The sequence below is a fragment of the Denticeps clupeoides genome, chromosome 20 (genome assembly GCF_900700375.1).
Source record: "Denticeps clupeoides chromosome 20, fDenClu1.1, whole genome shotgun sequence".
Classification (NCBI taxonomy): Eukaryota; Metazoa; Chordata; class Actinopteri; order Clupeiformes; family Denticipitidae; genus Denticeps; species Denticeps clupeoides.
Genome location: NC_041726.1, coordinates 9261207 through 9284896, shown reverse-complemented (window position 1 = coordinate 9284896; position 23690 = coordinate 9261207). Strand labels below are relative to the sequence as shown.

General features: G+C 43.2%; 3 protein-coding genes across 4 annotated transcripts; 2 read left to right on the top strand and 1 right to left on the bottom strand.

The window, feature by feature from the left end:
- Positions 1 to 937: 937 nt before the first annotated feature.
- snrpd1 (small nuclear ribonucleoprotein D1 polypeptide) lies at positions 938 to 3212 on the top strand. The gene is made up of 4 exons (XM_028964399.1): positions 938 to 1097; positions 1376 to 1452; positions 2444 to 2635; positions 2975 to 3212. The coding sequence occupies exons 1-4, from the start codon at positions 1084 to 1086 to the stop codon at positions 3049 to 3051; spliced, it is 360 nt and encodes a 119-aa protein (XP_028820232.1). The 5' UTR covers positions 938 to 1083; the 3' UTR covers positions 3052 to 3212.
- Positions 3213 to 3453: 241 nt separating this feature from the next.
- Positions 3454 to 19327, top strand: ggcta (gamma-glutamylcyclotransferase a). The gene is made up of 4 exons (XM_028964218.1): positions 3454 to 3657; positions 18508 to 18653; positions 18728 to 18848; positions 18950 to 19327. The coding sequence occupies exons 1-4, from the start codon at positions 3547 to 3549 to the stop codon at positions 19076 to 19078; spliced, it is 507 nt and encodes a 168-aa protein (XP_028820051.1). The 5' UTR covers positions 3454 to 3546; the 3' UTR covers positions 19079 to 19327.
- On the bottom strand, positions 19218 to 23610 carry znrf2a (zinc and ring finger 2a). Of its 2 annotated transcripts, none has more exons than XM_028964217.1 (5): positions 23065 to 23610; positions 21185 to 21280; positions 20966 to 21071; positions 20799 to 20887; positions 19218 to 19703 (listed from the first exon to the last, which is right to left on the bottom strand). In XM_028964217.1, the coding sequence occupies exons 1-4, from the start codon at positions 23378 to 23380 to the stop codon at positions 20830 to 20832; spliced, it is 576 nt and encodes a 191-aa protein (XP_028820050.1). In that variant the 5' UTR covers positions 23381 to 23610; the 3' UTR covers positions 19218 to 19703; positions 20799 to 20829. The 2 variants fall into 2 exon arrangements, with proteins under 2 accessions (XP_028820050.1, XP_028820049.1); XM_028964216.1 differs by having other exon boundaries at positions 19305 to 20036.
- Positions 23611 to 23690: the final 80 nt, after the last annotated feature.

Sequence of the window (23690 nt, the reverse complement as noted above, 5' to 3'; positions counted from 1 at the left end):
CACTAGCCTATGAACCAGAAGACCCAGGTTCAAATCCCACTTACTAACATTGTGTCCCTGAGCAAGACACTTAACTCCTAATTGCTCCAGGGGGACTGTCCCTGTAACTACTGATCGTAAGTCGCTCTGGATAAGGGTGTCTGTTAAATGCTGTAAATGTGTGTTATTTTCCTCCCCATTAATCACACTCCTGCTCTTAAACCCGAGTCTCCAAGGTACCAAACATCAGTTTCTGGTGCATTAATTGCATAATTTGGATTGTAGAATTTCATTCATCATTAAATATTAATTGTTTTCTATGTGCACTTGAAGGAAATAAGAACCTCATAAAAATGTGCATATTGTGTTTATTTGACAATATAGATTGGTCAATTCAACCAGGGTTTTCTCTTTTTTGTGCTTCGATGTCAATAGGTTTTTTGAGGAAAAGGCACGCCGTGTCGGAGCTCAACTGGCTTTCTGAAACTGGAAATTCCAGGTTTCCTGTTCAGGCCCTCGCTGTTTCACTACAGACCGCAAACACCCAGGACATAGGGTGTGAAATTCAGATACTGCACATTACACCGTACTACGTCCGTACTGTTATCTTTTATTCAGCTTTTATTCAGATTTGTATTAATGTATCATGTGTATTTTATTTATTGTATTACTTTTTTATTTTCTATTTCTTATATATTGGATGGCATTTTGCACTGAGGGGTGGTGGACAGGACCACAATCTCGTTCTTAACAAAGTATCTTAAGTATACATTTATTTATATATGGTATATTTATTTAAAAATGTATACAAATCTTATATGGCTGTGAGAGATTTTGCACCACATATTGGTTGGAATATCGCACGAGCATCGATATGAATAAAGCAGCAGCAGCAGAGTCGCCGATGTGCAGGCTCAGCTCCCCGCAGTACCGTTGTTTTGCGGCAGGGGGCGGTAACGAGCGTTTGAAGGAGCCCGTCGCGAGAAGAAAGGAGGAAGGGGAAGAAGAACGTCCGGGTTCCGCCGTCACGTCCCGCTGTTGTTCGCAGTTGCAGGAAATTTTTGAACTCCGGGTGGAGGAACTCGTCGTCGTTCCCCCGCCACCATGAAACTCGTCAGGTAACCGCGAAGAGGCAGCTCGCGTCGTGTGCCGCAACGCTCTGCCCTGCGATGAAGTGCTTGTTCGAGGGAGGATGGCTCTAGATTTGCCGTGGCTCGTTAGCGTTAGCCGCCTAGCTTCCCGCTTTCCTGTGGCGGGAAGGCGAATTAAAAGTCGCGCTGCTTATTTGATTTCGTTTTGGGGAAAAATAAAACCGCGGCGTAGGCCGGTTGCGTTGATAGTTTGGGTTGACTGGATGACGTGCAGCTGAAGACGGTCTCTCTGCTCCTGCCCGCAGGTTTTTGATGAAGTTGAGCCACGAAACGGTCACCATCGAGCTGAAGAATGGGACCCAGGTCCACGGCACGATCACGGGTAGGAAGCGTCGTTTCTCCTCTCTGCTTCCTAACTCCTTTTCTTCTTCCTTCTCTTCATGAATTGTGCTGCCTGGTTCAAAGATTTTCAAATTCCCCTGAAGTAAATACGCCTTTTTCTTTCTCCTGAAAATGAACGAAAGTGAAGTGATTTGCCACTGTGAAACGAACGAAATGCTTTTGTCCCGTCACCCTTGGTAAGCAGTGTGTGCCGGTCCGGGATTCGAACCCACAACCTTCTGATTACGGGTCCGTTTCCTTACCCGCTAGGCAACCATTGTGTATTCTGCGTCCTTAACATTACAGTTAAAATGTTCGATATTTGCCGGTGAGGTGCGCTGCAGTAAAAAAAAGTGCTGGTGAAGTATATCGCACCAGCATCTTAAAACGATCATACACACGCTCTTTCCAGTCTGACGTCTGCTTCGGTAACACGCATTATCAGAGCCTGTGCAAATTATAATGTTTAAGGCAACTTTTACCTACAGAACGGATGGTGTTCGTCAACGCAACTGAAGCGCTGCCTTATGGGATCTGTAGTTTGTGTGCTTCATATCGCTGGCCCATTGTAATGGATATATTTTAAATGACTTCACGGCCCAGTGTAATTGTATGCTGCTCCAAATCAAATAACTAAAATGAAGGGGTAAAATCATTGTATATTGGATTTTTTTTTTTTTTAAGTATTGACTGTACAGAGGGTAAAATTATGGGACTAATGTGATTATTAGCATACGCCTGGCGACACTGAAGTGGTGCTTTGATATTGAGCAAATAAAATGGAAAAAAACAATCTGGCATCTTCAAAACTTTATGGACACTGGAGAGTTTTGTTTTGAGATTTTATGTGGGGTTGGCAGGTGCTGAGAAATATTCAACTGGTGAAGAAGTTGGTTGTGTGTGTGTGTGTGTGTGGCCCAGAGCTCCTGCGGGCAGCCCTGAGTCCAGGTGAAGTCCTTCCTGTTAAGAAAAGTATGCCTCTTGCCTTTCAGGCGTGGACGTCAGCATGAACACTCACCTGAAGGCGGTGAAGATGACGCCGAAGAACCGGGAACCCACCCAGCTGGAGTCCCTCAGCATCCGAGGCAACAACATCCGTTACTTCATCCTGCCGGACAGCCTGCCGCTCGACACACTGCTGGTGGACATCGAGCCCAAAGTCAAATCCAAGAAGAGGGAAGCGGGTGAGTCCCAGTGTGTCCTCTGTATTTAACCATCACCCTTGGTGAGCAATGGGTGCCATGAAGGGTGCCCGGGAAGCAGTGTGTGGGGGGCGGTACCTTGGTCAAGGGGACGTTGGTGTGGCACATTGGCGGTTCGGGATTCGAACCTGAAACCCTTTGGCTATGAGTCCGTTTTGATGCTATTTTATGATCTCTGTTAACACAGTCTGGTCAGGTGTTGGCGATTTAGTACTGTTAATCACCCCTGACCCCTCAGTGTCTTTGGAAATCTACCACTGATGATGCATATATAATTTTTTTAAATTAAATTTTTTTTTTTTTTTTTTTTTACTGTTGTAGTTGCTGGACGAGGACGAGGCAGAGGAAGAGGACGAGGCAGAGGAAGAGGGCGCGGTCGGGGAGGACCCAGAAGATGAGTCCTGTCTCAGTCCGGTTTCTGACCTCCACTCTCTGTTTGTACAGGACCTGATTTGTTGTCCCCTCATCTTCCTTTTTAAAGGAGATTTTTTTTTTTTTGTATTTTGTACATTTGGAAATTTGTTCTGCTTGAAAAGAAAAATAAAGTCTTTGTTCCATTTCCTGTGATGGGAGTGTGTTTTGTGTTCTCCACTACTAATCCACTACTTATTATTTTTATATATATATATATGTGTGTGTGTGTCGATATTACATTATTGTATACATTAGACTTTATTAGTCAAGATTTTATTAGTTTAAGTTTTTGTTTGGTGTTCGGCTCAGTCCGCTAGCCTTCACGCTGCACTCGGGCTTCCAGCCAATCAGCAGCTGCCCCCGGGGTACGTCACGCAGCGCGGACGTAACCGCACTGGCCGGTTGAGCCACACGGGACCGTCGCCGCGGCGCCATTCCGCGCAGCGACCCGCACGTCGCCGGTCCCGCGGAGCAGCAGCATGACCAGCGGCGGCTCTTTCCTCTATTTTGCCTACGGCAGCAACCTGCTGAGGGAGCGTCTGCGGCTACAGAATCCCTCCGCAGAGTTCGTCAGCGTCGGCCGGCTGAAGGTACGGTGGCCGGGGGGTGGACACATGGAGACGTGGACGGAGTATAGTCTGGTGTTCTCAGGTCATCGCAAATGTCGGCGTATTTTTTACTCTATTTATCAGTGTTTTATGGCTTTTGTTCTGCTGATGTTGGGTCGATGGATCGGATGAAAAAGCATCGACTGTATTTTTTGGAGTTTAATTGTGTGTCGTGCTTGAATCTGGATGACTTTCGCTCTTTTTTGCTCTAAAATGACCATTAGATATTTAAACTCTTTGAGGAATAAACAACCCATCAGTGTTTAATCCCGTTGGGTGTGTGTATGAACCCCATCGAGGATCATCATACCGTGCTGCCATGTATTATATTATATGCTGCTTGCATGACTTCCTGAATTGTTTTTGTAGGTTGTATAGTTGTGTACAGTCCTGTATTATTCTCTAGACTGGTGTTGCTTTGTATAGTTTTGTACAGTCCTGTATTATTCTGTAGTCTGGTGTTGCTTTGTATAGTTGTGTACAGTCCTGTATTATTCTGTAGTCTCGTGTTAGTTTGTATAGTTGTGTACAGTCCTGTATTATTCTCTAGTCTGGTGTTGGTTTGTATAGTTGTGTACAATCCTGTATTATTCTGTAGTCTCGTTTGTATAGTTGTGTACAATCCTGTATTATTCTGTAGTCTCGTGTCAGTTTGTATAGTTGTGTACAATCCTGTATTATATTGTAGTCTCGTGTCGGTTTGTATAGTTGTGTACAGTCCTGTATTATTCTGTAGTCTCGTTTTCGTTTGTATAGTTGTGTACAGCCCTGTATTATTCTGTAGTCTGGTGTCGGTTTGTATAGTTGTGTACAGTCCTGTATTATTCTGTAGTCTGGTGTCGGTTTGTATAGTTGTGTACAATCCTGTATTATTCTGTAGTCTCGTGTCGGTTTGTATAGTTGTGCACAGTCCTGTATTATATTAGATTAGCAAGGAGCAAGGAGACAGCTCTGGGAAAAAAAGCTGTTCCTGAGTCTGCTGGTTCTTGTCTGGGGTAACCTAAAGCCTCTGCCCGAAGGCAGGAGAGAAAACAGTCCGTGTTCAGGGTGGGAGGAGTCCTCGGTGCTTCCTCTGGATGTCCTCAATGGATGGAAGTGGAGTCCCTGTGATGCGCTGGGCAGTTTTCACCACCCACTGCATTGACCAGGCTGGAGGTGTTAATGGTCCAGGACAGGTCCTCTGAGATGTGGGTCCCCAGTAACTTGAAGGATGAAACAGGCTCCACAGCCATCCCATTGATGTGGATGGTATCATGCGAGCCTCTTCTCTCCCTCCTGAAGTCCACAATGAGCTCCTTGGTCTTGGTGGTGTTAAGGAGCAGATTATTGTCTGTGCACCAAGTGGCCAGATGCTGGACCTCCTCCCTGTAGGCAGTCTCTTCGTTGTTGTTGATGAGACCTATCACCGTGGTGTCCTCTTCAAACTTGATAACAGTGTTCGATCCATACACGGGTCGGCAGTAGAGGAAGGGGCTCAGCACACAGCCGTGTGGTACACCAGTGCTGAGCGTGACGGTAGTGGAGCAGATGTGGCCTGACCTTACATGCTGTGGTCTGTTGGTCAGAAAGTCCATAATCCAGTTGCAAAGTGAGGTATTAATGTCCAGGGCTCTAAGTTTAGTGATTAATTTATAGGGGATGACAGTGTTAAATGCTGAGCTGAAATCAACAAACGGCATCCGTGCAGAGATGTTTTTCTTGTCCAGGTGTGTGAGTACAGAGTGTAGCGCTATGGAGACGGCATCCTCTGTGCTCCTGTTGCTACGGTAAGCAAACTGGTGTGGGTCCAGAGTTGGTGGGAGGAAGTCCTTCAGATGTGCCAGGACTTACCACTCTAAGCACTTCATAATGATGGGTGTGAGTGCTACAGGGCGGTAGTCATTCATGCATGTTGGGCTAGAGTGTTTCGGCACTGGCACAATGGAGGTGGATTTGAGGCATGTTGGAACAGCTGCTTGGGCGAGGGACATGTTTATAATGTCTGAATACTCCAGCGAGCTGCTCTGCACATGCTCTAAGTTCGTGCCCCGGGATGCCATGTGGTCCAGCTGAGGAGGTGAGCGTGATGGGTGAGTGGTCGGTAGAGGAGGAGGTCCTGACAGCAGGTTGCTTGTTGTCTCTTTCAAAGCGAGCATAAAAGTCATTCAAAAAGAGGATATTTGTGGTTATGGTGGTTGAATTGCTGGGTTTATAGTCTGTAATGGCCTGAATGCCCTGTCACATGCATTATATTCTCATGTCGGTTTGTATAGTTGTGTACAGTCCTGTGTTATATTGTAGTCTGGTGTTGGTTTGTATAGTTGTGTACAGCCCTGTGTTATATTGTAGTCTGGTGTTGGTTTGTATAGTTGTGCACAGTCCTGTGTTATATTGTAGTCTGGTGTTGGTTTGTATAGTTGTGTACAGTCCTGTGTTATATTGTAGTCTGGTGTTGGTTTGTATAGTTGTGTACAGTCATGTGTTATATTGTAGTCTGGTGTTGGTTTGTATAGTTGTGTACAGCCCTGTGTTATATTGTAGTCTGGTGTTGGTTTGTATAGTTGTGTACAGTCCTGTGTTATATTGTAGTCTGGTGTTGGTTTGTATAGTTGTGTACAGTCCTGTGTTATATTTTAGTCTGGTGTTGGTTTGTATAGTTGTGTACAGTCCTGTGTTATATTGTAGTCTGGTGTTGGTTTGTATAGTTGTGTACAGTCATGTGTTATATTGTAGTCTTGTGTTGGTTTGTATAGATGTGTACAGCCCTGTGTTATATTGTAGTCTGGTGTTGGTTTGTATAGTTGTGTACAGTCCTGTGTTATATTGTAGTCTGGTGTTGGTTTGTATAGTTGTGTACAGTCCTGTGTTATATTGTAGTCTGGTGTTGGTTTGTATAGTTGTGTACAGTCCTGTGTTATATTTTAGTCTGGTGTTGGTTTGTATAGTTGTGTACAGCCCTGTGTTATATTGTAGTCTGGTGTTGGTTTGTATAGTTGTGTACAGCCCTGTGTTATATTGTAGTCTGGTGTTGGTTTGTATAGTTGTGTACAGTCCTGTGTTATATTGTAGTCTGGTGTTGGTTTGTATAGTTGTGTACAGTCCTGTGTTATATTGTAGTCTGGTGTTGGTTTGTATAGTTGTGTACAGTCCTGTGTTATATTGTAGTCTGGTGTTGGTTTGTATAGTTGTGTACAGCCCTGTGTTATATTGTAGTCTGGTGTTGGTTTGTATAGTTGTGTACAGTCCTGTGTTATATTGTAGTCTGGTGTTGGTTTGTATAGTTGTGTACAGTCCTGTGTTATATTGTAGTCTTGTGTTGGTTTGTATAGTTGTGTACAGCCCTGTGTTATATTGTAGTCTTGTTTTGGTTTGTATAGTTGTGTACAGCCCTGTGTTATATTGTAGTCTGGTGTTGGTTTGTATAGTTGTGTACAGTCCTGTGTTATATTGTAGTCTGGTGTTGGTTTGTATAGTTGTGTACAGTCCTGTGTTATATTGTAGTCTTGTGTTGGTTTGTATAGTTGTGTACAGCCCTGTGTTATATTGTAGTCTTGTTTTGGTTTGTATAGTTGTGTACAGCCCTGTGTTATATTGTAGTCTGGTGTTGGTTTGTATAGTTGTGTACAGTCCTGTGTTATATTGTAGTCTGGTGTTGGTTTGTATAGTTGTGTACAGTCCTGTGTTATATTGTAGTCTGGTGTTGGTTTGTATAGTTGTGTACAGTCCTGTGTTATATTGTAGTCTGGTGTTGGTTTGTATAGTTGTGTACAGTCCTGTGTTATATTGTAGTCTGGTGTTGGTTTGTATAGTTGTGTACAGCCCTGTGTTATATTGTAGTCTGGTGTTGGTTTGTATAGTTGTGTACAGTCCTGTGTTATATTGTAGTCTGGTGTTGGTTTGTATAGTTGTGTACAGTCCTGTGTTATATTGTAGTCTTGTGTTGGTTTGTATAGTTGTGTACAGCCCTGTGTTATATTGTAGTCTTGTGTTGGTTTGTATAGTTGTGTACAGCCCTGTGTTATATTGTAGTCTGGTGTTGGTTTGTATAGTTGTGCACAGTTCTGTGTTATATTGTAGTCTGGTGTTGGTTTGTATAGTTGTGTACAGCCCTGTGTTATATTGTAGTCTGGTGTTGGTTTGTATAGTTGTGTACAGCCCTGTGTTATATTGTAGTCTGGTGTTGGTTTGTATAGTTGTGTACAGTCCTGTGTTATATTGTAGTCTGGTGTTGGTTTGTATAGTTGTGTACAGTCCTGTGTTATATTGTAGTCTGGTGTTGGTTTGTATAGTTGTGTACAGTCCTGTGTTATATTGTAGTCTTGTGTTGGTTTGTATAGTTGTGTACAGCCCTGTGTTATATTGTAGTCTTGTGTTGGTTTGTATAGTTGTGTACAGCCCTGTGTTATATTGTAGTCTGGTGTTGGTTTGTATAGTTGTGTACAGTCCTGTGTTATATTGTAGTCTTGTGTTGGTTTGTATAGTTGTGTACAGCCCTGTGTTATATTGTAGTCTGGTGTTGGTTTGTATAGTTGTGTACAGTCCTGTGTTATATTGTAGTCTGGTGTTGGTTTGTATAGTTGTGTACAGTCCTGTGTTATATTTTAGTCTGGTGTTGGTTTGTATAGTTGTGTACAGCCCTGTGTTATATTGTAGTCTGGTGTTGGTTTGTATAGTTGTGTACAGCCCTGTGTTATATTGTAGTCTGGTGTTGGTTTGTATAGTTTGTGTACAGTCCTGTGTTATATTGTAGTCTGGTGTTGGTTTGTATAGTTGTGTACAGTCCTGTGTTATATTGTAGTCTGGTGTTGGTTTGTATAGTTGTGTACAGTCCTGTGTTATATTGTAGTCTGGTGTTGGTTTGTATAGTTGTGTACAGCCCTGTGTTATATTGTAGTCTGGTGTTGGTTTGTATAGTTGTGTACAGTCCTGTGTTATATTGTAGTCTGGTGTTGGTTTGTATAGTTGTGTACAGTCCTGTGTTATATTGTAGTCTTGTGTTGGTTTGTATAGTTGTGTACAGCCCTGTGTTATATTGTAGTCTTGTTTTGGTTTGTATAGTTGTGTACAGCCCTGTGTTATATTGTAGTCTGGTGTTGGTTTGTATAGTTGTGTACAGTCCTGTGTTATATTGTAGTCTGGTGTTGGTTTGTATAGTTGTGTACAGTCCTGTGTTATATTGTAGTCTGGTGTTGGTTTGTATAGTTGTGTACAGTCCTGTGTTATATTGTAGTCTGGTGTTGGTTTGTATAGTTGTGTACAGTCCTGTGTTTATATTGTAGTCTGGTGTTGGTTTGTATAGTTGTGTACAGCCCTGTGTTATATTGTAGTCTGGTGTTGGTTTGTATAGTTGTGTACAGTCCTGTGTTATATTGTAGTCTGGTGTTGGTTTGTATAGTTGTGTACAGTCCTGTGTTATATTGTAGTCTTGTGTTGGTTTGTATAGTTGTGTACAGCCCTGTGTTATATTGTAGTCTTGTGTTGGTTGTATAGTTGTGTACAGCCCTGTGTTATATTGTAGTCTGGTGTTGGTTTGTATAGTTGTGCACAGTTCTGTGTTATATTGTAGTCTGGTGTTGGTTTGTATAGTTTGTGTACAGCCCTGTATGTAGTCTGGTGTTGGTTTGTATAGTTGTGTACAGTCCTGTGTTATATTGTAGTCTGGTGTTGGTTTGTATAGTTGTGTACAGCCCTGTGTTATATTGTAGTCTGGTGTTGGTTTGTATAGTTGTGTACAGTCCTGTGTTATATTGTAGTCTGGTGTTGGTTTGTATAGTTGTGTACAGTCCTGTGTTATATTGTAGTCTGGTGTTGGTTTGTATAGTTGTGTAGAGCCCTGTGTTATATTGTAGTCTGGTGTTTGGTTTGTATAGTTGTGTACAGCCCTGTGTTATATTGTAGTCTGGTGTTGGTTTGTATAGTTGTGCACAGTTCTGTGTTATATTGTAGTCTGGTGTTGGTTTGTATAGTTGTGTACAGTCATGTGTTATATTGTAGTCTTGTGTTGGTTTGTATAGTTGTGAACAGCCCTGTGTTATATTGTAGTCTGGTGTTGGTTTGTATAGTTGTGTACAGTCCTGTGTTATATTGTAGTCTGGTGTTGGTTTGTATAGTTGTGTACAGTCCTGTGTTATATTGTAGTCTGGTGTTGGTTTGTATAGTTGTGTACAGCCCTGTGTTATATTGTAGTCTGGTGTTGGTTTGTATAGTTGTGTACAGTCCTGTGTTATATTGTAGTCTGGTGTTGGTTTGTATAGTTGTGTACAGCCCTGTGTTATATTGTAGTCTGGTGTTGGTTTGTATAGTTGTGTAGAGCCCTGTGTTATATTGTAGTCTGGTGTTGGTTTGTATAGTTGTGTACAGCCCTGTGTTATATTGTAGTCTGGTGTTGGTTTGTATAGTTTGTGTAGAGCCCTGTGTTATATTGTAGTCTGGTGTTGGTTTGTATAGTTGTGTACAGTCCTGTGTTATATTGTAGTCTGGTGTTGGTTTGTATAGTTTGTGCACAGTTCTGTGTTATATTGTAGTCTGGTGTTGGTTTGTATAGTTGTGTACAGTCATGTGTTATATTGTAGTCTTGTGTTGGTTTGTATAGTTGTGAACAGCCCTGTGTTATATTGTAGTCTGGTGTTGGTTTGTATAGTTGTGTACAGTCCTGTGTTATATTGTAGTCTGGTGTTGGTTTGTATAGTTGTGTACAGCCCTGTGTTATATTGTAGTCTGGTGTTGGTTTGTATAGTTGTGTAGAGCCCTGTGTTATATTGTAGTCTGGTGTTGGTTTGTATAGTTGTGTACAGCCCTGTGTTATATTGTAGTCTGGTGTTGGTTTGTATAGTTGTGTAGAGCCCTGTGTTATATTGTAGTCTGGTGTTGGTTTGTATAGTTGTGTACAGTCCTGTGTTATATTGTAGTCTGGTGTTGGTTTGTATAGTTGTGCACAGTTCTGTGTTATATTGTAGTCTGGTGTTGGTTTGTATAGTTGTGTACAGTCATGTGTTATATTGTAGTCTTGTGTTGGTTTGTATAGTTGTGAACAGCCCTGTGTTATATTGTAGTCTGGTGTTGGTTTGTATAGTTGTGTACAGTCCTGTGTTATATTGTAGTCTGGTGTTGGTTTGTATAGTTGTGTACAGCCCTGTGTTATATTGTAGTCTGGTGTTGGTTTGTATAGTTGTGTAGAGCCCTGTGTTATATTGTAGTCTTGTGTTGGTTTGTATAGTTGTGAACAGCCCTGTGTTATATTGTAGTCTTGTGTTGGTTTGTATAGTTGTGAACAGCCCTGTGTTATATTGTAGTCTGGTGTTGGTTTGTATAGTTGTGTACAGTCCTGTGTTATATTGTAGTCTGGTGTTGGTTTGTATAGTTGTGTACAGCCCTGTGTTATATTGTAGTCTGGTGTTGGTTTGTATAGTTGTGTACAGCCCTGTGTTATATTGTAGTCTGGTGTTGGTTTGTATAGTTGTGTACAGTCCTGTGTTATATTGTAGTCTGGTGTTGGTTTGTATAGTTGTGTACAGTCCTGTGTTATATTGTAGTCTGGTGTTGGTTTGTATAGTTGTGTACAGTCCTGTGTTATATTGTAGTCTTGTGTTGGTTTGTATAGTTGTGTACAGCCCTGTGTTATATTGTAGTCTTGTGTTGGTTTGTATAGTTGTGTACAGCCCTGTGTTATATTGTAGTCTGGTGTTGGTTTGTATAGTTGTGTACAGTCCTGTGTTATATTGTAGTCTGGTGTTGGTTTGTATAGTTGTGTACAGTCCTGTGTTATATTGTAGTCTGGTGTTGGTTTGTATAGTTGTGTACAGTCCTGTGTTATATTGTAGTCTGGTGTTGGTTTGTATAGTTGTGTACAGTCCTGTGTTATATTGTAGTCTGGTGTTGGTTTGTATAGTTGTGTACAGCCCTGTGTTATATTGTAGTCTGGTGTTGGTTTGTATAGTTGTGTACAGTCCTGTGTTATATTGTAGTCTGGTGTTGGTTTGTATAGTTGTGTACAGTCCTGTGTTATATTGTAGTCTTGTGTTGGTTTGTATAGTTGTGTACAGCCCTGTGTTATATTGTAGTCTTGTGTTGGTTTGTATAGTTGTGTACAGCCCTGTGTTATATTGTAGTCTGGTGTTGGTTTGTATAGTTGTGCACAGTTCTGTGTTATATTGTAGTCTGGTGTTGGTTTGTATAGTTGTGTACAGTCCTGTGTTATATTGTAGTCTGGTGTTGGTTTGTATAGTTGTGTAGTCCTGTGTTATATTGTAGTCTGGTGTTGGTTTGTATAGTTGTGTACAGTCATGTGTTATATTGTAGTCTGGTGTTGGTTTGTATAGTTGTGCACAGTTCTGTGTTATATTGTAGTCTGGTGTTGGTTTGTATAGTTGTGTACAGTCCTGTGTTATATTGTAGTCTGGTGTTGGTTTGTATAGTTGTGTACAGTCCTGTGTTATATTGTAGTCTGGTGTTGGTTTGTATAGTTGTGTAGAGCCCTGTGTTATATTGTAGTCTGGTGTTGGTTTGTATAGTTGTGTACAGCCCTGTGTTATATTGTAGTCTGGTGTTGGTTTGTATAGTTGTGCACAGTTCTGTGTTATATTGTAGTCTGGTGTTGGTTTGTATAGTTGTGTACAGTCATGTGTTATATTGTAGTCTTGTGTTGGTTTGTATAGTTGTGAACAGCCCTGTGTTATATTGTAGTCTGGTGTTGGTTTGTATAGTTGTGTACAGTCCTGTGTTATATTGTAGTCTGGTGTTGGTTTGTATAGTTGTGTACAGTCCTGTGTTATATTGTAGTCTGGTGTTGGTTTGTATAGTTGTGTACAGCCCTGTGTTATATTGTAGTCTGGTGTTGGTTTGTATAGTTGTGTACAGTCCTGTGTTATATTGTAGTCTGGTGTTGGTTTGTATAGTTGTGTACAGCCCTGTGTTATATTGTAGTCTGGTGTTGGTTTGTATAGTTGTGTAGAGCCCTGTGTTATATTGTAGTCTGGTGTTGGTTTGTATAGTTGTGTACAGCCCTGTGTTATATTGTAGTCTGGTGTTGGTTTGTATAGTTGTGTAGAGCCCTGTGTTATATTGTAGTCTGGTGTTGGTTTGTATAGGTTGTGTACAGTCCTGTGTTATATTGTAGTCTGGTGTTGGTTTGTATAGTTGTGCACAGTTCTGTGTTATATTGTAGTCTGGTGTTGGTTTGTATAGTTGTGTACAGTCATGTGTTATATTGTAGTCTTGTGTTGGTTTGTATAGTTGTGAACAGCCCTGTGTTATATTGTAGTCTGGTGTTGGTTTGTATAGTTGTGTACAGTCCTGTGTTATATTGTAGTCTGGTGTTGGTTTGTATAGTTGTGTACAGCCCTGTGTTATATTGTAGTCTGGTGTTGGTTTGTATAGTTGTGTAGAGCCCTGTGTTATATTGTAGTCTGGTGTTGGTTTGTATAGTTGTGTACAGCCCTGTGTTATATTGTAGTCTGGTGTTGGTTTGTATAGTTGTGTAGAGCCCTGTGTTATATTGTAGTCTGGTGTTGGTTTGTATAGTTGTGTACAGTCCTGTGTTATATTGTAGTCTGGTGTTGGTTTGTATAGTTTGTGCACAGTTCTGTGTTATATTGTAGTCTGGTGTTGGTTTGTATAGTTGTGTACAGTCATGTGTTATATTGTAGTCTTGTGTTGGTTTGTATAGTTGTGAACAGCCCTGTGTTATATTGTAGTCTGGTGTTGGTTGTATAGTTGTGTACAGTCCTGTGTTATATTGTAGTCTGGTGTTGGTTTGTATAGTTGTGTACAGCCCTGTGTTATATTGTAGTCTGGTGTTGGTTTGTATAGTTGTGTAGAGCCCTGTGTTATATTGTAGTCTGGTGTTGGTTTGTATAGTTGTGTACAGCCCTGTGTTATATTGTAGTCTGGTGTTGGTTTGTATAGTTGTGTAGAGCCCTGTGTTATATTGTAGTCTGGTGTTGGTTTGTATAGTTGTGTACAGTCCTGTGTTATATTGTAGTCTGGTGTTGGTTTGTATAGTTGTGCACAGTTCTGTGTTATATTGTAGTCTGGTGTTGGTTTGTATAGTTGTGTACAGTCATGTGTTATATTGTAGTCTTGTGTTGGTTTGTATAGTTGTGAACAGCCCTGTGTTATATTGTAGTCTGGTGTTGGTTTGTATAGTTGTGTACAGTCCTGTGTTATATTGTAGTCTGGTGTTGGTTTGTATAGTTGTGTACAGCCCTGTGTTATATTGTAGTCTGGTGTTGGTTTGTATAGTTGTGCACAGTTCTGTGTTATATTGTAGTCTGGTGTTGGTTTGTATAGTTGTGTACAGTCCTGTGTTATATTGTAGTCTGGTGTTGGTTTGTATAGTTGTGTACAGTCCTGTGTTATATTGTAGTCTGGTGTTGGTTTGTATAGTTGTGTACAGCCCTGTGTTATATTGTAGTCTGGTGTTGGTTTGTATAGTTGTGTACAGTCCTGTGTTATATTGTAGTCTGGTGTTGGTTTGTATAGTTGTGTACAGCCCTGTGTTATATTGTAGTCTGGTGTTGGTTTGTATAGTTGTGTAGAGCCCTGTGTTATATTGTAGTCTGGTGTTGGTTTGTATAGTTGTGTACAGCCCTGTGTTATATTGTAGTCTGGTGTTGGTTTGTATAGTTGTGTACAGTCCTGTGTTATATTGTAGTCTGGTGTTGGTTTGTATAGTTGTGTAGAGCCCTGTGTTATATTGTAGTCTGGTGTTGGTTTGTATAGTTGTGTACAGCCCTGTGTTATATTGTAGTCTGGTGTTGGTTTGTATAGTTGTGTAGAGCCCTGTGTTATATTGTAGTCTGGTGTTGGTTTGTATAGTTGTGTACAGTCCTGTGTTATATTGTAGTCTGGTGTTGGTTTGTATAGTTGTGCACAGTTCTGTGTTATATTGTAGTCTGGTGTTGGTTTGTATAGTTGTGTACAGTCATGTGTTATATTGTAGTCTTGTGTTGGTTTGTATAGTTGTGAACAGCCCTGTGTTATATTGTAGTCTGGTGTTGGTTTGTATAGTTGTGTACAGTCCTGTGTTATATTGTAGTCTGGTGTTGGTTTGTATAGTTGTGTACAGCCCTGTGTTATATTGTAGTCTGGTGTTGGTTTGTATAGTTGTGTAGAGCCCTGTGTTATATTGTAGTCTTGTGTTGGTTTGTATAGTTGTGAACAGCCCTGTGTTATATTGTAGTCTTGTGTTGGTTTGTATAGTTGTGAACAGCCCTGTGTTATATTGTAGTCTGGTGTTGGTTTGTATAGTTGTGTACAGTCCTGTGTTATATTGTAGTCTGGTGTTGGTTTGTATAGTTGTGTACAGCCCTGTGTTATATTGTAGTCTGGTGTTGGTTTGTATAGTTGTGTACAGCCCTGTGTTATATTGTAGTCTGGTGTTGGTTTGTATAGTTGTGTACAGTCCTGTGTTATATTGTAGTCTGGTGTTGGTTTGTATAGTTGTGTACAGTCCTGTGTTATATTGTAGTCTGGTGTTGGTTTGTATAGTTGTGTACAGTCCTGTGTTATATTGTAGTCTTGTGTTGGTTTGTATAGTTGTGTACAGCCCTGTGTTATATTGTAGTCTTGTGTTGGTTTGTATAGTTGTGTACAGCCCTGTGTTATATTGTAGTCTGGTGTTGGTTTGTATAGTTGTGTACAGTCCTGTGTTATATTGTAGTCTGGTGTTGGTTTGTATAGTTGTGTACAGTCCTGTGTTATATTGTAGTCTGGTGTTGGTTTGTATAGTTGTGTACAGTCCTGTGTTATATTGTAGTCTGGTGTTGGTTTGTATAGTTGTGGTACAGTCCTGTGTTATATTGTAGTCTGGTGTTGGTTTGTATAGTTGTGTACAGCCCTGTGTTATATTGTAGTCTGGTGTTGGTTTGTATAGTTGTGTACAGTCCTGTGTTATATTGTAGTCTGGTGTTGGTTTGTATAGTTGTGTACAGTCCTGTGTTATATTGTAGTCTTGTGTTGGTTTGTATAGTTGTGTACAGCCCTGTGTTATATTGTAGTCTTGTGTTGGTTTGTATAGTTGTGTACAGCCCTGTGTTATATTGTAGTCTGGTGTTGGTTTGTATAGTTGTGCACAGTTCTGTGTTATATTGTAGTCTGGTGTTGGTTTGTATAGTTGTGTACGTCCTGTGTTATATTGTAGTCTGGTGTTGGTTTGTATAGTTGTGTAGTCCTGTGTTATATTGTAGTCTGGTGTTGGTTTGTATAGTTGTGTACAGTCATGTGTTATATTGTAGTCTGGTGTTGGTTTGTATAGTTGTGCACAGTTCTGTGTTATATTGTAGTCTGGTGTTGGTTTGTATAGTTGTGTACAGTCCTGTGTTATATTGTAGTCTGGTGTTGGTTGTATAGTTTGTGTACAGTCCTGTGTTATATTGTAGTCTGGTGTTGGTTTGTATAGTTGTGTAGAGCCCTGTGTTATATTGTAGTCTGGTGTTGGTTTGGTATAGTTGTGTACAGCCCTGTGTTATATTGTAGTCTGGTGTTGGTTTGTATAGTTGTGCACAGTTCTGTGTTATATTGTAGTCTGGTGTTGGTTTGTATAGTTGTGTACAGTCATGTGTTATATTGTAGTCTTGTGTTGGTTTGTATAGTTGTGAACAGCCCTGTGTATGATTGTAGTTCTGTGTGGTTTGTATAGTTGTTACAGTCCTGTGTTATATTGTAGTTGTGTGGTTGTATAGTTGTGTAACAGTCCTGTGTTATATTGGTAGTCTGGTGTGGTTTGTATAGTTGTGTACAGTCCTGTGTTAATATTGTAGTCTGGTGTTGGTTTGTATAGTTGTGTACAGTCCTGTGTTATATTGTAGTCTGGTGTTGGTTTGTATAGTTGTGTACAGCCCTGTGTTATATTGTAGTCTGGTGTTGGTTTGTATAGTTGTGTAGAGCCCTGTGTTATATTGTAGTCTGTGTTGGTTTGTATAGTTGTGTACAGCCCTGTGTTATATTGTAGTCTGGTGTTGGTTTGTATAGTTGTGTAGAGCCCTGTGTTATATTGTAGTCTGGTGTTGGTTTGTATAGTTGTGTACAGTCCTGTTTTATATTGTGTCTGGTGTTGGTTTGTATAGTTGTGCACAGTTCTGTGTTTATATTGTAGTCTGGTGTTGGTTTTGTATAGTTGTGTACAGTCATGTGTTATATTGTATCTTGTGTTGGTTTGTATAGTTGTGAACAGCCCTGTGTTATATTGTAGTCTGGTGTTGGTTTGTATAGTTGTGTACAGTCTGTGTTATATTGTAGTCTGGTTTTGGTTTGTATAGTTGTGTAACAGCCCTGTTATATTGTAGTCTGGTGTTGGTTTGTATAGTTGTGAAGCCCTGTGTTATATTGTAGTCTGGTGTTGGTTGTATAGTTGTGTACAGTCCCTGTGTTATATTGTAGTCTTGTGTTGGTTTTTGTATAGTTGTGTACAGCCATGTGTTATATTGTAGTCTGGTGTTGGTTTGTATAGTGTGTACAGTCCTGTGTTATATGTAGTCTGGTGTTGGTTTGTATAGTTGTGTAGAGCCCCTGTGTTATATTGTAGTCTGGTGTTGGTTTGTATAGTTGTGTACAAGCCCCTGTGTTATATTGTAGTCTGGTGTTGGTTTGTATAGTTGTGTACAGCCCCTGTGTTATATTGTAGTCTGGTGTGGTTTTGTATAGTTGTGTAACAGCCCTCTGTGTTATATTGTAGTCTGGTGTTGGTTTGTATAGTTGTGTACAGTCCTGTGTTATATTGTAGTCTGGTGTTGGTTGTATAGTTTGTGTACAGTCCCTGTGTTATATTGTAGTCTGGTGTTGGTTTGTATAGTTGTGCACAGCCTGTGTTATATTGTAGTCTGGTTGTTGGTTTGTATAGTTGTGTACAGTCCCTGTGTTATATTGTAGTCTTGGTGTTGGTTTGTATAGTTGTGTAAGCCCTGTGTTATATTGTAGTCTGGTGTTGGTTTTGTTATAGTTGTGTCCAGTTCTGTGTTATATGTAGTCTGGTGTTGGTTTGTATAGTGTGTACAGTCCTGTGTTATATTTGTAGTCTGGTTGTTGGTTTGTTATAGTTGTGTACAGTTCCTTGTGTTATATTGTAGTCTGGTGTTGGTTTGTATAGTTGTGTACAGTCCCTGGGTATAATTGTTAGTCTGGTGTTGGTTGTATAGTTGTGTACAGTCCCTTGTGTATATATTGTAGTCTGGTGTTGGTTGTAGTTGGTACAGTCCTGTGTTACTTGTAAGTGGCGTTGGTTGTATAGTGTGTTACAGCCCTGTGTTATATTGTAGTCTGGTGTTGGTTTGTATAGTTGTGTAGAGCCCTGTTGTTATTATGTTGTTAGTCTTGTGTGTTGGTTTGTAATAGTTGTGTACAGTCCATGTGTTATATTGTAGTCTGGTGTTGGTTTGTCTAGTTGTGTACAGCCCTGTTTATATTGTTTTTTTAGGGGGTGGTTCTGGTGTTGGTTTGTTATAGTTGTGTAGAGCACCTGTGTTATATTGTAGTCTGTGTTGGTTGGTATAGTTGTTGTACAGCCCTGTGTTATATTGTAGTCTGGTTGTTGGTTTGTTTTATAGTTGTGTTACAGTCCTGTGTTATATGTTAGTCTGGTGTTGGTTTGTATAGTGTGTACAGCCCTGTGTTATATTGTAGTCTGTGTTGTTTTGTATAGTTGTGTAGAGCCCTGTGTTATATTGTAGTCTGGTGTTGGTTTGTATAGTTGTGTACAGTCCTGTGTTATATTGTAGTCTGGTGTTGGTTTGTATAGTTGTGTACAGCCCTGTGTGGTAGAAATTCACGTTTAGTGGATTTAGGATCATGTGAGGTGATGAAACCTGTTCACCATTAACGCGCTGAAGCGTTGCTGACTGTGGACCCTGTCTGGCGCAGGACTATGTTCTGCGCTTCGGACTGTGGGCGGAACACGTGGATAACGCGTGGAACGGGGGCGTGGCCACGGTCGAGGAGAGCCGGGGGGAGGAGGTGTGGGGGATCGTCTGGAGGCTCAGCAACCAGCACCTCGCCACGCTGGACAGGTAGGTGACGCGGCGCGACCGGAGCCTCCATGCCGGACCGCTCCTCTCCTGACCGTCCGGCCCGCCGTCCGCAGACAGGAGCAGGTCTACAGCCCCCTGCAGGTGACGGTGGACACGGACGCGGGACAGCTGCTCTGCAGGACGTACAGAATGAACGACTTCCGGCCCTGTCTGCCCTCTCCACACTACAAGCAGGTGAGAGGGACCACTGACGTCAGGTTGCTACTGACCAAATTTACGAAACAAAAAAAAAAAAAATAGTCAAGAAGACAAAAAGCGATGCTTCTCTCCGGCAGGTTCTGTGTTTGGGGGCCCTGCAGAACGGACTACCGCCAGACTACAGGAGGAAACTGGAGTCCATAGAGACCAACAAGTACAGCGGACCGTCGTCCATCCTGGAGGAGATCCAGCTGCTCATGGACTGAGCAGAGTTCTACTGCGCCGTCCATGGTGGATCATCTGCGATGCTGACCATCAAGATCCTGAACCTAAACCCGGTCTGGAACCCGGTTTCCGCTCTGCTGCGGGTGTCTGGTTCCATGACGATGAAATAACATGACAGGATTGAGGGATTCAATATTTTATCACAATATAATGAACACAAAGCTGCAATATTCAATCAATAAACCAGTAAGCACTTGGCAACACAAATAATAATCATATTTCACTTTATTTACATCATTTCATCTGAGAAACAGAAGCTTGCAGAAGTTCTACAATCATCAGTCAAAAGTGCAGATTCACTACGGAGAACCGGCAGGTCCACATTCAGCAGGCGTCCTCCCAGCACGTTCCGTGGGTTCCCTGAGCTCAGGTTCACTACTTCGGTCGTTACGTGTGGTTTTGGGAACAGCTACACGACTGAACTGGTACAGAAATAGTTTGTCTCTCTTGCTCAGTTATTTATAATTACTTTTTTTTTTTTAATATATATAAATGGCACTTTTGTCTGATGTGGGAGCAGCAGGTCTCCGGGCCTCCTTCCACTCGGCCTCTTCCTGCGTCCAGTTCCGTGTAATCCCGAGTTCTGCTGTCGGTCCCGTGCCGGATCTGATGGGCCCAGGACGCAGGAATTGCTCACGTGTACACCGGCCCGGCTCACATTCACCCGATTTAAACCGATTTCAGCAGCAGCACCAGTGGACGAGTGGGGGGAGGGAAAAAAATTAAAAATTGCACAGCTGCACCCAAACTGAGCTCAGCTGCGAGCGCGTGCCGAGTTCAAACACAGCGGAACGTCCGGGCCTTGCTGCTCCAAGCAGACATGAACAGTGAAATCCCTGAAGCTTTCATTTACAACTATTATTGGGGGGGGGGGGTTTGGCACAAGCGCTGCACGACGGGGTTTCTGAAGATCAGTTCTGTCGTCCAACGGGTGACGGGCTGTGGATTGAAATGTTGCACAAGTTAAATGCGCAACACCCAATGCAATGCTAGTATCCGGCTAAAAATGTAATTTACGTTCACCATGTGCATTTGTGGCGCAGTATTTCTAGTGTGCTAAATTTATGATTCCAAAATGTATTAAACATGCATTCAGAAATACTGAATGAAATGTACTTGTTAGTGTACTTACATGTATATTACATGTAAGTACACTAACTTGTGCTAATGCTTAAAAGGCATTACTTGCACATTTGATTGAATAGTGAGTGTTAAGATCTATAAAAAGGTGTATATAAAGTACAATTGTAGAATGCTTAGAAACGTTCTACCTAAATGTGTTTAAAACAGTAGTCAAGTACATTTTGGTTATAGTGGATCACATATACATACATACATACATATATATATATATATATTGGGCAATATAGCCGGCAAGGTGCCACTGAGGTGCCACTGAGCAAAGCACCGTCCCCACACACTGCTCCCCGGGCGCCTGTCATGGCTGCCCACTGCTCACTCAGGGTGATGGGTTAAATGCAGAGGACAAATTTCACTGTGTGCACTGTGTGCTGTGCTGCTGTGTATCACATGTGACAATCACTTCACTTTTATATATATATATATATATATATATATATATATATATATATATATATTTGTTTACTTTGATACGCAGTTGGTTACAAAACTGTACAATATAAATCGCGGACCTTTTCTAATGATCCATTCCTCGTTTCCCGAACCATTAAAAACACCCACCAACTTGCCGCCAGCCGCCGCCCGGGCTTCTTCAGTCAGCCGGGTGTTCGGGGCACGACCTGTTGACCTGGAACCACTCGTCTATGCACCTGTCGGACGGAAGAAAGGCGCATCAGACGCTGCCCACGTCCGCGGGAGCCGCGCGGGTTCTCGCTACGGACTCTTACGGTTTGTGGTAGATGCACAGACAGGGCAGCCGGGCGATGGTGTCGCCCTGCCCCATGTCGTCCAGGCAGATGGCACACTCGCCCGCGTCCCGGCTCAGAACGTCGTCTGTGGCGAGCAGAAACAGAATAGTCATAGCCCCGCCCACCCGGGGGGGGGTCCACCTGGGTGCCTGCTGAGAGGGGCGTGGCTTCCCCGCCCCAACAGGAAACATTAAATACCGTTATACGTGAGCCGAGGCTTCGTCAGACACATGATGAGGTGCAGGTCCATCTCATCTGAAGACACCAGCTTGGTGCAGACCGGACACTGGAAGCCTGCAGCGAGAGGCAACCGGGTGTGAACCGGTGCAGATGTGGACGGAAACCCCCGGAAACTGTACGCCGTCTGATGAAAGTGAGGGCATCTTTCCTTGTGACGGCACTGAAGACATGACACTTTGATGCAGTGTAAAGCGGTCGGTGTCACGAAGTAACTAAACACGCGGCCATCAGCGTCTCGAACGCCCACCGGGAGTGGAAGAGGATTCCGCTGGAGTGAACTGCCGGAAAATAATGGCGGACACGCAAAATCTCGTCACTTTGGGCACAATTCATTTCGGGGTGTCCTCGCGTTTCTTGCCAGAGGATTAGACATTAATGTCTGCATGTTTGCGACGGCAAATTGACACTGTCGTGGAGAAGCTGGACACTGACTTCTGAATGCATCAAAGTGTCACATCTTCACTGTCGTCCCAAGGAGAGTAAATATTTAGGGAAAAACTTGCGCTTGTGAGGTACGGAGTATATGCCACTTGCAAACTTGAACCTTTTAAGTTGAACTAATACAACAGCCACAACCATTTACATTTACGGCATTTATCAGACGCCCTTATGCAGAGCGACTTACAATCAGTAGTTACAGGGACAGTCCCCACCTGGAGACACTCAGGGTTAAGTGTCTTGCTCAGGGACACAATGATAGTAAGTGGGATTTGAACCCGGGTCTTCTGGTTCATAGGCGAGTGTGTTACCCACTAGGCTGCTGCCACAATCATAAAACATTGTTTGTCGGAAGAAGAGGAATAATAAACATACAGAGCGACTGAATTTGCATGAAATATTATGCAGGCATTTCCGAAGCCTTTAACAGTTCTGCTTCATTATGTATTAACTGCATGCATGCATGCGCGCGCACACAAAAACACACACAGACACACACACCTGTTAACTGTAACTGCCAGCTTGGACCAAAGATTAGCAGGACAGGAAAACGGGGTCAGGCAGGCAGGCGAGCGCCAGGCCACGCCCCTCAGGCCAGCAGGATTAACTCTTCTGGGTGGATTACTGGCCTGCAGCGCGACAGTCAACAGGGACGACCTGCCGGGGACGTTTCCCAGAAGAGCCCAACCTCCCCCCCCTACCGCCACGCCAGCCTGTTTATACAGCTGATCCCTGGTGACCTTTGACCTGCCGTTATCTGCGGCACGGCTGCGACGTGCCGAAGGTCGGGCGTCATTCACGCCTTATGGCCTCTTACAGTAAAGCTGTTTACCTGTTTATTCTCCCGCAGATCACCTGGTATCTACTCTGCCCGCCCACATCCAGACTCCATCTTTTTAAAAACCTACTTACTAAAAATCACCACAGTACTCACGTTAACACATGACGCCAAAAATACCGCGAATATGGTGATTATTATCAGAACGTGCAAGGCACACGCTTAACCTCTGACCTCGCCCACGTGTGCAGGCAATAATCCCCAATAATGAGGCTCTCGTCCTCGGGCCTTTGTGACGTCACGGCCAGTCCTTCGTTCTGATTGGCTGCCGCCACAGGTTCGCTACCGCGAAAAAGAACCTGCGGAACACGTGAATACGCCTAAAATCCGAATATTATTGTGTCGGGGTTATTGGCGACGAAAAATTATGAGCAGGCAACAATAAAAGCACCTGGCGGGGCCAACGGTCACCGCGAGCGGTCAAGGTGCCCGGATCCAGGTCCCTTATCGCGACCTTTTATCTGTTTGGGGTTCTAATGCGGACAGTTCGCGGTCCCACGTTACACAACCAGAAAACGACCACGGAAAACCGGCCGCGAAAAGTTGGGCAGAAGCGGCTTACCTGCCAGCAGGTGAGGGGACAGGTGCGCGGGCAGGGACCCGATGAAGAGCCGGTGGCTCCTGGACGACAGGTGCGTCTCCTCGTCGGGGTCGGGGCCGCCGCCGCCACCGCCGGGGATGTTAATAGAGTTCTGGTGGACGGAAGGGGGTCTTGTGCCGGACGGGTAGCCGGTTCGGGGGCCGAACCGAGCCACCCCGACATTCCCGCGGAACGCGGCTCTGCCCGGCCCGCCGGCGGCGGAGGACGAGGACGGGATGTCGGAGCCCGAATATGCCCGGACCCGGCCGCCGGCGGGACTGCTCTGCTTCGGACCCATCTGCGCGCCGCAGCCTCACAGACCCGGAGCTCCGGGGCGCATGGTGCGTGACGACCGACGACCGAGAGAAGTTTCCGTCTCGGCGGGGAGCGGCGTCACATTCCTCCGTTCCGAGGTCGACGAACCGAAGGGGCCGACGAAGAAGAGGAGGAGGAAGAGGAAGCCCGGGCGCCGCGCGCTGATCTGACCGCGTGAGGAGCCGCGAGTGACCTGCGCTTTATCCGCGTCAGATGACGTCACCGGCGCGCTCACAACAAGGGCGCCGCCGCACGTTCACTCTCTCTCTCTCGCCGACTTTTATTTAACTTAC

Coding starts and splice junctions, on each gene's coding strand:
- znrf2a (XM_028964217.1), bottom strand. CDS start 23,380: ATGGGTCCGAAGCAGAGCAGTCCCGCCGGCGGCCGGGTCCGGGCATAT. Junction 21,072..21,184: donor GCCTCGGCTCACGTATAACG/GTATTTAATGTT, acceptor TGCTCGCCACAG/ACGACGTTCTGAGCCGGGAC. Junction 20,888..20,965: donor CTGTGCATCTACCACAAACC/GTAAGAGTCCGT, acceptor TCCGTCCGACAG/GTGCATAGACGAGTGGTTCC.
- snrpd1 (XM_028964399.1), top strand. Junction 1,453..2,443: donor GGTCCACGGCACGATCACGG/GTAGGAAGCGTC, acceptor CTTGCCTTTCAG/GCGTGGACGTCAGCATGAAC. Junction 2,636..2,974: donor ATCCAAGAAGAGGGAAGCGG/GTGAGTCCCAGT, acceptor TTACTGTTGTAG/TTGCTGGACGAGGACGAGGC.
- ggcta (XM_028964218.1), top strand. CDS start 3,547: ATGACCAGCGGCGGCTCTTTCCTCTATTTTGCCTACGGCAGCAACCTG. Junction 3,658..18,507: donor TCAGCGTCGGCCGGCTGAAG/GTACGGTGGCCG, acceptor TGTCTGGCGCAG/GACTATGTTCTGCGCTTCGG. Junction 18,654..18,727: donor CACCTCGCCACGCTGGACAG/GTAGGTGACGCG, acceptor CGCCGTCCGCAG/ACAGGAGCAGGTCTACAGCC.